This window comes from Pongo pygmaeus, chromosome X (assembly GCF_028885625.2).
Source record: "Pongo pygmaeus isolate AG05252 chromosome X, NHGRI_mPonPyg2-v2.0_pri, whole genome shotgun sequence".
Lineage (NCBI taxonomy): Eukaryota > Metazoa > Chordata > Mammalia > Primates > Hominidae > Pongo > Pongo pygmaeus.
The window spans coordinates 2,515,976-2,528,534 of NC_072396.2; the positions used below are offsets into that span (position 1 = coordinate 2,515,976).

At 46.7% G+C, this 12,559-nt stretch overlaps 1 protein-coding gene across 6 annotated transcripts in view; it reads right to left on the reverse strand.

The window, feature by feature from the left end:
- Positions 1-3,659: 3,659 nt before the first annotated feature.
- ARSL (arylsulfatase L) overlaps positions 3,660-12,559 on the reverse strand; it is a 33,134-nt gene continuing 24,234 nt past the window's right edge. For all 6 annotated transcript variants that reach the window (XM_063660067.1, XM_063660069.1, XM_054472967.2 and 3 more), the window contains 4 exons: positions 11,935-12,069; positions 6,955-7,117; positions 5,601-5,722; positions 3,660-4,034 (listed from right to left, as the gene is read on the reverse strand). In XM_063660067.1, coding sequence (XP_063516137.1) covers positions 3,676-4,034; positions 5,601-5,722; positions 6,955-7,117; positions 11,935-12,069 — 779 coding nt within the window. In that variant the 3' untranslated portion in view covers positions 3,660-3,675. The remainder of the gene's footprint in view (positions 4,035-5,600; positions 5,723-6,954; positions 7,118-11,934; positions 12,070-12,559) is intronic.

Below are 12,559 nucleotides of genomic sequence, written 5' to 3' on the forward strand. Positions count from 1 at the left end.
TCCCCTGGGATGGGATGATGGGGGTGCTTGTTCAAGACAATACAGTCAGGAGCCCTACTCCTTAAATTTATTGAATTGGAGTCTCCTAAAATGGTGCTGGGAATTCTATTTAGAAAAAAGACCATTCACTTTTAATTGGCAAATTTAGTTCATTTACATTTATTACGCTGGCCATCTGTCTGGAGCTAGTTCTTGAGCACTGTTTATTGCTTCTCTCTTTGCCCTGTTACTCTAAAAGAGCTTTTATCAGACAGGCTTGGTGGCTCACACCTGTAATCCCAGTGCTTTGGGAGGCTGAGGGGGAAGGATTGCTTGAAACCAGGAGTTTGAGAACAGCCTGCGAAACACAGAGAGACCCTGTCTCTACAAAAAAAAAATTTTTTTAAAGTTAGCCGGGCATGGTGGTGTGCCTGTAGTCCCAGCTACTTGGGAGGCTGAGGTGGGAGAGTCATCTGAGTGCAGGAATTTGAGGTTGCAGTGAGCTGATTGCACCATTGTGCTCCAGACTGGGTGACAGAGCAAGACCCTGTCTCTAAAAAAAATTTAAAAAACAACTTTTTTTATCTTTGAGGGCTTCCCAACTGGGATTCCTTGCTGAGCCTCTGTCATGCAGATGGAGAAGGTCAGGCCGAGGCCTGGAAGGAGGGGGGCAGGAGACAGCCCAGAAGCAGTTCTGTAAGGAGGTTTAGCAGGGGTGGAGCGGAGATTTGATCCTTGGAAGAAATCCTATGCTGCTGGGAGTTGAGATTCCTGAGAACTAGAGAGAAAAGAGCTTTGGGTGCCCTTAGGTAAATTATGTGAACACACTGAGCTGTCTTGGGTGCCCAGGATTTGGAAATGGGGCCTGGGGGCAGTAGGAGCTGGTGCTCCAGAAGTCATATTTGCGGGAGGTTGTGGGGATGGAAAGGGTGGGTAAGCCCTGACCCTGAGGGTGTCACATGACTTTCAGCACATGGAGCCTCCATGGGGACTTTGGCTTCAAAGCCATCAAGGTCAAGAGTGTGAACAAGTGTGGAGACAGAGGTGACTCTCCTCAGTGGATGCTGAAGAACTTAAAGGTGACTCTATGGGCCGGGAACATCGGGCACAGCTGACCCAAAGTGCTAGTCTTGTTCCATAAGCCATGGCTATGGGGAAAGCCATAGGGGTTAACTGATTCTTCCTGCCATCCCTCCCTCCCTTTCTTCCTTTTTCTTTTTGCTTCTTTCCTTTCCTTCCTTTCTTTTTCCTTCCTTCCTGCCATTTTTTTCTTCCTTTCTTTTTAGAGATGAGGTCTCGCCCTGTCGCCCAGGCTAGAGTGTAGTGGCACGATCACAGCTCAGTGTAGCCTTGAACACTTTGGGAGGCCAAAGGCTCAAGTGATCCTCCCACCTCAGCCTCCCAAGTAGGTGGGACTACAGGCACGTGTCACCACACGTAATTATTTAAATTTTATGTGGACACAGGGTCTTGCTATGTCACCCCAGCTGGTCTGAAACTCCTGGCCTCAAACCTTCTTAGTGTCCTAAAGTGCTGGGACTACAGATGTGTACCATCCCACCTGGCCTACTATTTCTTTCTTGACCCAGGAGAATTGGCTGGAGATGGATTTGACTTTGTTGCTCTCTGTGCACAGCCTGAATTCTTGGAGGCTGATGTGGATTGGATAATTTGAGGACACGTTCTTGAGGCGGTGACAAGGTGGGGCATTGCTCGTCACATACCTAGGCTTGGAAGAGTGGGAGGAGGGACCTGTTGCTTGAATCTGGAGACAGAAAGAACTATTGGAAAGACCTCCTTACTCCCAGGAGAGAATATGTTGGGGACTGACTTGTGTTGCCCTCAAATTCACAGGAATAGGGTTTTTATTCATCCTTTAAAAGGAGGTCACAAGAGTGGGCCCTACTCTAATAGGAGTGGGGTCCTTATAAGAAGAGGAGATTAGGGCCGGGTGCAGTGACTCATGCCTGTAATCCCAGCACTTTGGGAGGCCAAGGCGGGTGGATCACTTGACGTTGGGAGTTCTAGACCAGCCTGGGCAACATGGTGAAAACCCGCCTCTACTAAATAATACAAAAATTAGCCGGGCGTGGTGGTGCACGCCTGTCATCCCACCTACTCGGGAGGCTGAGACAGAGGAATCACTTGAACCTGAGGCAGAGGTTGCAGTGAGCCAAGATCACGCCAGTGCACTCCAGCCTGGGCAACAGAGCAAGACCCCATCTCAAAAAAAAACAAAAACCAAAAAACCAAAAAAAAAAAAACAAAAACAAGAATCACAGATAAGACACAGACAGGCACAGAGGGATGACCGTATGAAGACATGGGAAGAAGGCAGCAGCTGTGAACTGAGAAACAGGTTCTCCCCAGATTCTGTCACGCTGTGGTCTTGGACATCCAGCCTCTAGAACTGCAAGAAATAAATATTCTTGATGATACCCAGTTTATGGTATTTTCATTCTAGCAGCCCAGACAATTAAGGCACAGCCTGATTATGCAATGACCTTGCAGCTCAGAGCTGGGGCGAACATTGCCTGTACAGCGCGGCTTCCACAGCCAGAGTTTGCCCAAATCACCCGGGGCATTGGGGACAAAGGAAAACCACTTGAAAACAGTTCCAACGGGAAGCACAGTTCATCCTTGTGGTTTTAAACGATAAACACTATAAATGGGCACCACAGACAAAGCCACATCAGTGCCAGTTTTTATCTTTGGGGCCTATCTCCTGTTCATGTGCAAACCTGTAGGTCACAGAGACACCTTTGCTGGGACTTGTGCTGTTTTGGGCTACAGGGCAGCCTCTTCCAGACCGAGCTGGGGTCCATTGACAGATTCCTCCCCGACTCCAGGAGATACTTTGCCTCTCCAGTTTGGTGTCTGAGTGATCATTCAACGGTGCATTATTAATGTTTGTTTATTTATTTATTTTTGATGAGACAGTCTTGCTCTGTCACCCAGGCTGGGGTGCAGTGGTACAATCTCAGCTCACTGCAACCTCTGCCTCCCGGCTTCAAGCAATTCTTCTGCCTCAGCCTCCTGAGTAGTTGGCATTACAGGCATATGCCACCACGCCTGGCTTCTTCTTCTTTTTTTTTTTTTTTTTGATAGAGACAGGGTTTCACCATGTGGGTCAGGCTGTTATTGAACTCCTGACCTCAAGTGATCTGCCTGCCTCTGTCTCCCAAAGTGCTGGGATTACAGGCGTGAGCCACTGCGCCTGGCCAATGTTTATTCTTCATTTCTACTTTTTCTTGCCTTTTCCTTTGTTTTTCACAGGGGAAAACTATTCATCTTTATGCAAATAGATATCTTAACATGACACTGAAGTTTGTTTCATTTTTTTGTTTTCTTTCTTTTTTGAGACAGGGTCTTGCTCTGTTGCCCAGGCTGGGGTGCAGTGGTACAATCATAGCTCAGTGCAGCCTCCAACTCCTGTGCTCAAATGATCCTCCTGCCTTAGCCTCCTGAGAAGCTAGAACTACAGGCGTGTGCCACCATGCAAGCTAATTTTTTTTAATTTTTGTTTTGTAGAGCTAGAGTTTCATCATGTTGCCCAGGTTGGTTTTGATCACGGGAGTGATCCTCCTGTGGTGGCCTCCTAAAGTGCTGGGATGACAGCCACCATGGCCAGCTGGTTTGTTTCAATTTGAGTGACAAAACTTAGGAATCGGGGCTCCAGCTTTTCACTGCAGACATTTATTGTGGGTCATCTTCCCTAAGGCACCAGCAGAGGGGGAACGGGCCACAGCAGGGCTGCAGCCACGGTCTCCAGATGTTGCCCAGCCTGTCCAGCTGCAGAGGAACTGGGCTGAGTGTCTGCTGGTGTTCTCGCACTGCCTGCTGGACTCGTTCCATCACCTGATAGAACACGGGCTCTGAGGCTGGTGTGAGGATGTGGGTCTCAGAAGGGTCTCTTGAGAGGTCAAAGAGCAAAGGTGGATCGTGGTGGATTACTTTTTCCCCAAAGCACGGGCAGACCTTTCTTCCATAGCAGGCACCGGCTCCCTCTGGCTGGAACACCGGGGTCACAAAGTGGACTTTCCACATTGTTCCTCCTGGTGGAAAGACAATAATTACAGAGTTGGCATAGAGAAATAGGGTGCATTGCTGGAGAATGGCATCTTCATAGGGCTAAAAGGTAGGCATAACCTAAGCGTCCATCGATGGATGGACAAATAAAACATGGTACATCGTACATGGCATACTGTGCAGCTATGAGAAGGAATGACACACTAATACAGGCTGCAACATCAACAAACCTTCAAAATACTATGCTCAGAGAAAGAAGTTACGAAAGAGCACGCATTGCATGATTCCATTCATATTGAATGTCAAAGATAGGGAAACACATAAAGACAGAAAGTAGAGTAGTGGTTTCCAGGGTCTGCAGGGTGTGAAATGGGGAGTGACTGCTGATAGGAACAGTGTCTGCTTTTGGCGTGATGAAAATGTTCTGGAGCTACATAGACGTGGAGGTTGCACAACATTGTGAAAGCACGAAGTGCCTGTGAATTGCACTCAGTCAGTTTTTTCTTTTCTTTTCTTTTGTTTGTTTTTTTTTTTTTTTTGAGACAGAGTCTTGCTCTGTCACCCAGGCTAGAGTGCAGTGGTGCAACCTCTGCCTCCTGGGTTCAAGTGATTCTCCTGCCTCAGCCGCACAAGTAGCTGAGATTACAGGAGTGCGCTTGTAATTGTTCACAAAGAAGATGAAATCATGTTAAGGTCAGGTGATTAAAACATTTGGAAGCACATCTGGATGCATAAAATAGACTACAAAAGGCTGGGCGTGGTGGCTCACACCTGTAATTTCAGCATTTTGGGAGGCCAAGATGGGTGGATTGCTTGAGCCCAGGAGTTGCCTGGGCAACATACTGACACCTTGTTTCAATTTAATAAATAAAGAAAAATTGGAGACCAGGCGTGGTGGCTCATGCCTGTCATCCCAGCACTTTGGGAGGCCGAGAAGGGTGGATCACTTGAGGCCAGGAGTTCAAGACCAGCTTGCCCAACATGGTGAAACCCCCTCTCTACTAAAAATATAAGAAATTAGCCAGGTATAGTGGTGGGCACCTGTAATCCCAGCTACTCAGGAGGCTGAGGCAGGAGAATCACTTGAACCCGGGAGACTGCAGTTGCAGTGAGCCGAGATCGTGCCACTGCAGCCTGAGCGACAAAGACTAGTCTCAAAAAAATAATTACAAAAAAATAAGAAAAAAAGGAGACTAGAAAAGTCTTGAACACATGTGTGTGCAAGCATGTGTGCGTGCATGTGTGTATGCATGCACATACGTGTGTGTGATGATGATAAAAGTTGCACTTCATATAGTGCAGGGAAGAAAGAATGAAATATAGCCCATACATGGTGCTTAAACTATAGGTAACAACTCCCCATCGTTTTAAGATGATTGGCAGGTGATCTTAGAAGGCATGTCGCTGGAATGAGAGGGACACATATTGACAAAAACTAAGTTTAAAAAGCTCGTGGAGAAAAACGGAAGCGCAGAGACATGGAGATGGACTCTGGAATGCAGCTCCATCCCCAGCCTGTTCTAGGGCATGGTGCTTTCCTGCACAGAGGGACTCTTTCCCGAAGGGTGTTAGGAAGGGGCTCCCCTACTCACTGTCCCGTTGATGCCACCTGGCTGCGTGCAGAAACCTCTCACAATAATGCATCAGGAACTCGTGGTCTGAGTGCTGGGCTGTCCCTAGGAGCAAGGGCAGAAGGTCTTGGCCGTCAATCACTCTGCAGGAAGGAACATGGCACGGCTCAGGGTTGGAACAGGGACTTTGGACATTTGTCCCTCCAGCATCCACCAGTCCCAGCCCCAGGTGCTACGCTCTCCTTATGTTGTATCAGTGAAGGGAAAGTCTGGTGTGAACGCAGATGGATGGAAGGCATGTGTGTGCGTTAGCACGCTTAGAAGAAGCATGCAGCAGCTGCCTACGTTAGTCACCACCAAACGTCACCTTTGGCTAAAAAGTAATTAATTGGCCGGGCACAGTGGCTCACGCCTGTAATCCCAGCACTTTGGGAGGTCGAGGCGGGTGGATCACCTGAGGTCAGGAATTTGAGATCAGCCTGGCCAACATGGTGAAACCCCGTCTCAACTAAAAACACAAAAATTAGCCAGGTGTGCTGGTGTGTGCCTGTAATCCCAGCTACTCGGAAGGCTGAGGCAGGAGGATCGCTTGAACCCAGGAGGCGGAGGTTGCAGTGAGCCTAGATCGCACCACTGCACTCCAGCCTGGGCAACTGAGTGAGACTCAGTTGCAAAAAAAAAAAGAAAAAAAAAAAAAAAAAAAAGAAGAGAAAAAAGCTGAAAGAGCCATCACCCAAAGGCTGGAATGTAATAAAAGCCCACTAAGAGTTCTGCCCAGGCCTTTCCTGGACCTTGAAGCGTGACAAAATAATGAAGGAATTCTTAACAGGACCCATTTAGGATTAACACATTTTATTGGGGGTCTGAAGATACTCCCCAGACCTCCACAATGAAGTTTTATTGAGAGTCTAAAGGAACTCCCCAAACCTCCATGATTTAGCAGGAGACAAGATAAGGGTAATCACCCCAGCACCTGGAACCATCTAGATTAAGTCAATTTATTGAGGCTCCAGAGGAAGGTCCTCAGGACTTAGACCTTAGTTATAGATTAAAGGAAGTTGAATCACTTATGTCTTTAGATGAATACACACTTACATGTGTATATAGAAGCTCTGGAAAACTTTGTAATTTGGAGTTGGTCTAGTGATAATTTCCAGCCCTTCTCCCCGTATCTGGTTACAGAAATAAAACTCCTTTCTTTCCTCGTTCATTTGCATCTCGTTATTGGGCCATGAGAATAAGCATCCCGACCCTCGGTTTGGTCCGGGAACAATTTCATGGACGCCTTACTGCAAAGCCAAAGTGACATTTTTATTTGCCATAAGTGTTGCTGTGTCTGTGCAAAGCTGAATTGTTTCTTTGGGTTGTTCTGTACCTGTCCTGGGGCACCTCGCCGCCCGCCAGCTGGACCACGGTGGGGTACACGTCCATCAGACTCGTGGGCTCGCCAATCACTCGGCCGGCCGGGAGCACCCCGGGCCAGCGGAAGATCCCAGGCACGCGGATCCCACCTTCCCATCCTCCCATGCCTTTCCCACCTGTGTTTGAACAGAAACAAAAGAAAGTGGTTAAAAACCAGAACTAGATGCTCAGCCTGGCTGATTTAACCTTTCTGCTTGTTTCACTTGTTTTAAGTTTCTCTCTCCCTGAGTCTCTCAATTTCTCTCTCTCTCTCTCTCTCTCTCTCTGTTTTAGTGACATTAAAACATTCAGTCTCATGTAGTTCCCCTGTAGAGGTTTGATTTTGTATTTTTTATTAACCTTGTTATTGGTTAGTGTGCATTGGATTAAGTTAGGTCCTTCACTGCAAATGACTCTTGTTCTTATAAGAGTCCTCATTCCATAGAGGAGAAGGCCATGTGGAGATGGAGGCAGAGACTGGAATGATGTGGCCACAAGCCCAGGGACGCCTGGAGCCCCCAGGTGCTGGGAGCAGCAGGAAGGATCCTCCCCTAAAACCTCAAGAAGAAAGTGGATACAACTGTAATGTATTGAATGGTGACCCCAAAACATGTTCATGTCATATCTGCCAGAGCCTATAAATGAGACTTTATTTGGAAATAGGGGGTTTGCAGACATAATCAAGTTAAGGGCCTTGAGATAATCCTGGATTAGGGTGGCCCTAAATGCAATGACAGATGTCCTTCTAAGAGACAGAAGAGGAGACACGGACACAGAGAAGAAGGTCACGTGGAGACGGAGGCAGAGACTGGAGTGATGCGGCCACAAGCCCAGGGATGCCTGGAGCCCCCGGTAACTGGGAGAGACAGGAAGGAACCTCCTAGAGCATCCAGAAAGAAGAGGATTCAATTGCAGTGGATTGCACTTTAGTCCTCCTGAAAGATATATCCACACCCTGATCCCCAGATTCTGTGAATGGGACTTTATTTTAAAAAGGGGTCCTTGTAGATGCAATTAAGTATCTCAAGATCATCGTGGAGAAGGGTGGACTCTAAGTCCAATGACAGTGTTCTAAGAGACAGAAGAGGAGACACAGACACAGAGGAGAAGGCCACATAGAGACGGAGGCAGAGACTGGAGTGATGTGGCCACAAGCTCAGGGACACCTGGGGCCCCCAGGAGCTGGCAGAGGCAGGGAGGAGCCTACCCTAGAGCTTCTGGCGGGAACATTTCCCTGAGACACGTTGATCTCAAACTCCTGGTCTCCAGGGCCGGGACAGGATAAATTCCTGTTGTTTAAAGCTCCCCCAGTTTGTAATACTGACATTCTTGATGGCACAGAGAACCAGATGGGGTAGAGGATACATTAATATCAATGGCAATGAGATAAAGAAGGTTTCTGAGGAGTCAGGCCTTCAATGTGAAGTTGTTTTGGGAAGGCATTAGTGGATGTAGTTGGCATTTGTATATCCCGTTTTACATAGGTACTAGACTGACGGATCCATCTACTTCAAAGAAAATATACATCATAGGTATATTTGCCAATATTAGCCTAAAAAGGCTCTTTCAAGGACTGAAAAATAAAGCTCTCTAAGCAGGGAGAAGACAAAATGTGTAAGCACAATAGTGTGAAGTCATGTACACGGGGCAGCACATTTTAGAATTTTTGTAGGACACGAAATAATGGCGTGTTTGGAAACAATGGAATACAGGTTTGAATATAATGTGGCCAGCTAGGTGACTACCCTTCTTCCTTTTCTTTTTTTTTTTTTTTTTGGAGACAGAGTCTTACTCTGTCACCCAGGCAAGAGTGCAGTGGCACAATCTCAGCTCACTGCAACCTTCACCTCCCAGGTTCAAGCAATTCTCCTGCCTCAGCCTCCTCAGCTGGGATTACAGGCATGCGCCACCACACCTGGCTAATTTTTGTATTTTTAGTAGAGATGAGGTTTCACCATGTTGGCCAGGCTGGTCTCAAACTCCTGACCTCAAGTGATCTGCCTGCCTTGGTCTCCCAAAGTGCTGGGATTACAGGTGATAGCCACTGCGCCTGGCCTTATCCTTCTTGGATGCATTGTCTGAAGGTAAAATTCAAACCTGAGTCCACACAATGGAATATATTCAGCCATGGAGAGGAATGAAACATTTCCACAACACAGATGAACCTCAGAGGCATCATGCTAAGTAAAATAAACCATTCACAAAAAAACTCCACATATTGCATGATTTCATTTACATAAATGTCTAGAGTAGGAAAATATACAATGATACAAAATAATTTTGTGGCCAGGCATGGTGGCTTACGCCCGGAATCCCAGCACATTGGGAGGCCCAGCTGGGAGGACTGCTTGAGTTCAGGAGTTTGAGACCAGCCTGGGCAACATAACAAGGCCCTATCTTTACCAAAAATAATTTTAAAAATTACATAATAAATCAAAAATAAGTTTTTGGGTGATGGATGTTAGCACGGGGGAAAAGGGAGTGACTGCTGTGAGTACAGGATTTTTTTGTGAGGTGATGAAATGTTCTGAAAATAAACAGTGGTGGACCACATGTGGTGGCTTATGCCTGTCATCCCAGCACCTTGGGATGCCAACGTGGGAGGATCACTTGAGGTGAGGAGTTTGAGATCAGCCTGGGCAACATGGCAAAACCCCATCTCTACAAAAATACAAAAATTAGCCAGGAGTGGTTGCATGCACCTGTAGTCCCAGCTACTTATGATCGCTGAGACAGGAGGATCACTTGAGCCCAGGAGGCAAAGGTTGCAGTGAGCCAAGATCATACCACTGCACTCCAGCCTGGGAGATAGAGCCAGACTCTGTCTCAATAAAAATAAATAAAAATAATAACAATAAATTTTACGAATGAAAATAGTGATTGTGAAACAAAAATAAAATTCTAAGGACCCCCAACCATCTGAATGGACTTCCTCCTCACCCAGAGCTCTTTAAAAACTTAACCTGAGAGACTGTTTCAGGCCGTGACAGGAAGCGGGGGTCGAATATGCCTCATGATTCCTCTCTGGCATTAACATCCACACAGCCTTTAGGCCTGATAAGAAGCATGTCACAACCTCTTGTCTCTGAAGCCTAGTACCTGAAGGCTTCCTCTGCAAATAAGAACTTGGGTCTCCACAATTTTTTTTTTTTTTTTGAGATGGAGTTTCTCTTTGTCGCCCAGGCTGGAGTACAGGGGCACAATCTCGGCTCACTGCAACCTCCGCCTCCCGGGTTCAACGGATTCTCCTGCCTCAGCCTCCCAAGTAGCTGGGATTACAGGCACGCACCACCATACCCAGCTAATTTTTGTATTTTTAGTAGAGACAGAGTTTCACCATGTTGGCCAGGCTGGTCTCGAACTCCTAACCTCAAGTGATCCACCTGCCTTGGCCTCCCAAAGCATTGGGATTACAGGTGTGAGCCACTGTGCCTGGCCTCCACAATCCTTTATCTTAACCCAGACATTCCTTTCTGTTGATCCCAGGTCTTTAGAGAAACTCGACGAATTGTCAACCAGGAAATGTTTAAATCTACCTGTAGGCTGGAAGCCCCCCAGCTTTGAGTTGCCCCACCTTTCTGGACCAAACCAATGTGTCTCTTAACTGTATTTGATTGCTGTCTCATGCCTCCCTGAAATGTATAAAACCAAGCTGCGCCCTGACCATCTTGGGCACACGTTCTCGGGACCTCCTGAGGGCTGTGTCACAGGCCATGGTCACTCCTATTTGGCTCAGAATAAACCTCTTCAAATGTTTTACAGAGTTTAGCTCTTTTCTTCGACATGCTGATGGTTACACAACTCTGATAATCTACTCAAAACTCCTTAATTGTCCACAAAAACGTGGCAGGCCACGTCTCACTAACACAGGCCTCCGTAACAACTGTTTCAGCACTGACTGAGTGGTGAAGTTAAACAGTAAAAGCTGAAACAACCAGTGCCTGTATACAAAGGCTGGGATGTAACAAAAGCACCCCAGGAGTTTTGCCCAGGCCTCTCCTGGGCCTTGAAGCGTGACAAGATAACGAAGGAATTCTTAGCAGGACCCGTTTAGGATTAAACAAGTTGTATTAGACATCTGAAAAAACTCCCCAGACCTCCATGATTTAGCAGGAGACAAGGTAAGGGTAATCAGCCCTGGCACCTGGACCCATTTATTTATTTGTTTATTTATTTATTTTATTATTTTTGTTGTTGAGATGGAGACTCTCTCTATTGCTTAGGCTGGAGTGCAGTGGCGCGATCTCAGCTCACTGCAACCTCCGCCTCCCAGGTTCAAGCGATTCTCCTGCCTCAGCCTCCCGAGTAGCTGGGATTACAGGCACGTGCCACCATGCTCAGCTAATTTTTGTATTTTTAGTAGAGACGAGGTTTCACCATGTTGGCCAGGTTGGTCTCAAATTCCTGACTTCAGGTGATCTACGCACCTTGGCTTCCCAAAGTGCTGGGATTACAGGCATGAACCACCATGCCCGGCCACCTGGACCCATTTAGATTAAGTCAATTTACTTAGTCTCCAGAGGAGGGTCTCCAGGACTCAGACCTTAGTTCTAGATTAGAAGTTAATCACTAATGTCTTTAGATGAATGCACACTTACACGCAGACATACAGCTTAGAAGGTATAGAAGCTCTGGAAAACTTTGTAATTTTGAGTTGGTCTGGCAACAATTTCCAGACCTTCTCCCTGTAACCGGTTACAGAAATAAACTTCCTCCTCTCCCAGTTCATCTGCATCTCATTTTTGAACCACCAGAATAAGCAGCCTGACCCTCAGTTTGGTCCAGGAACAAAAATTAAAACTGGAGTATGTCAAATTACCACTTTTGCCCTGGATAGGAAAAATCAGTGTCCCTGAGCAATAATATTGGCCCTCCTGGAATAGATTGCCCTGTTGGGAATTGCAGGGAAGAGATAAACTTGCAAGATGAGGATCTGGGAGCATCTCAGTCTTACCTTTATAAATTCCATTCCAGCCACCATACTGGGTGTTTCCAAGTTGATTCTCTAGGGAACCACCATGATCTGATGTAAAATAAATGAGGGTGCTGTTGGTCAAACCTTCCATGTCCAAAGTGTCAAGGATCTGTCCTGCAAAGAACAGATGTTTTTGAGGCCGTCGAAATGGAAAAATATCAGAAATGCAGCTCTGAAGTGTATGCTTTAGCATTTGGGGGCCATCCACAAGAATGAATCCTTAGTTTTAACACATAATGGAAGTCAGTTGTTGTATAATTTTGATATCCTTTGTTGGAGATTGATGTATGACTTTATATGCAACCCATCCTTTGGTCAGAATTTTGGGCAACCTACAAGGACAAAATATCAAAAAACTTAAAAGTGCAGCATGCAGGCTGGGCGCAGTGGCTCACACCTGTAATCCCAGCACTTTAGGAGGCCGAGGCAGGAGGATCATTTGGGGTCAGGAGTTGGAGACCAGCCTGGCCAACATGATGAAACTACATCTCTACTAAAAATACAAAAATTAGCCGGGCGTGGTGGCACATGCTTGTAGTACCAGCTATTTGGGAGGCTGAGGCAGGAGAATAGCCTGAACCCGGGAAGTGGAGATTGCCATGAG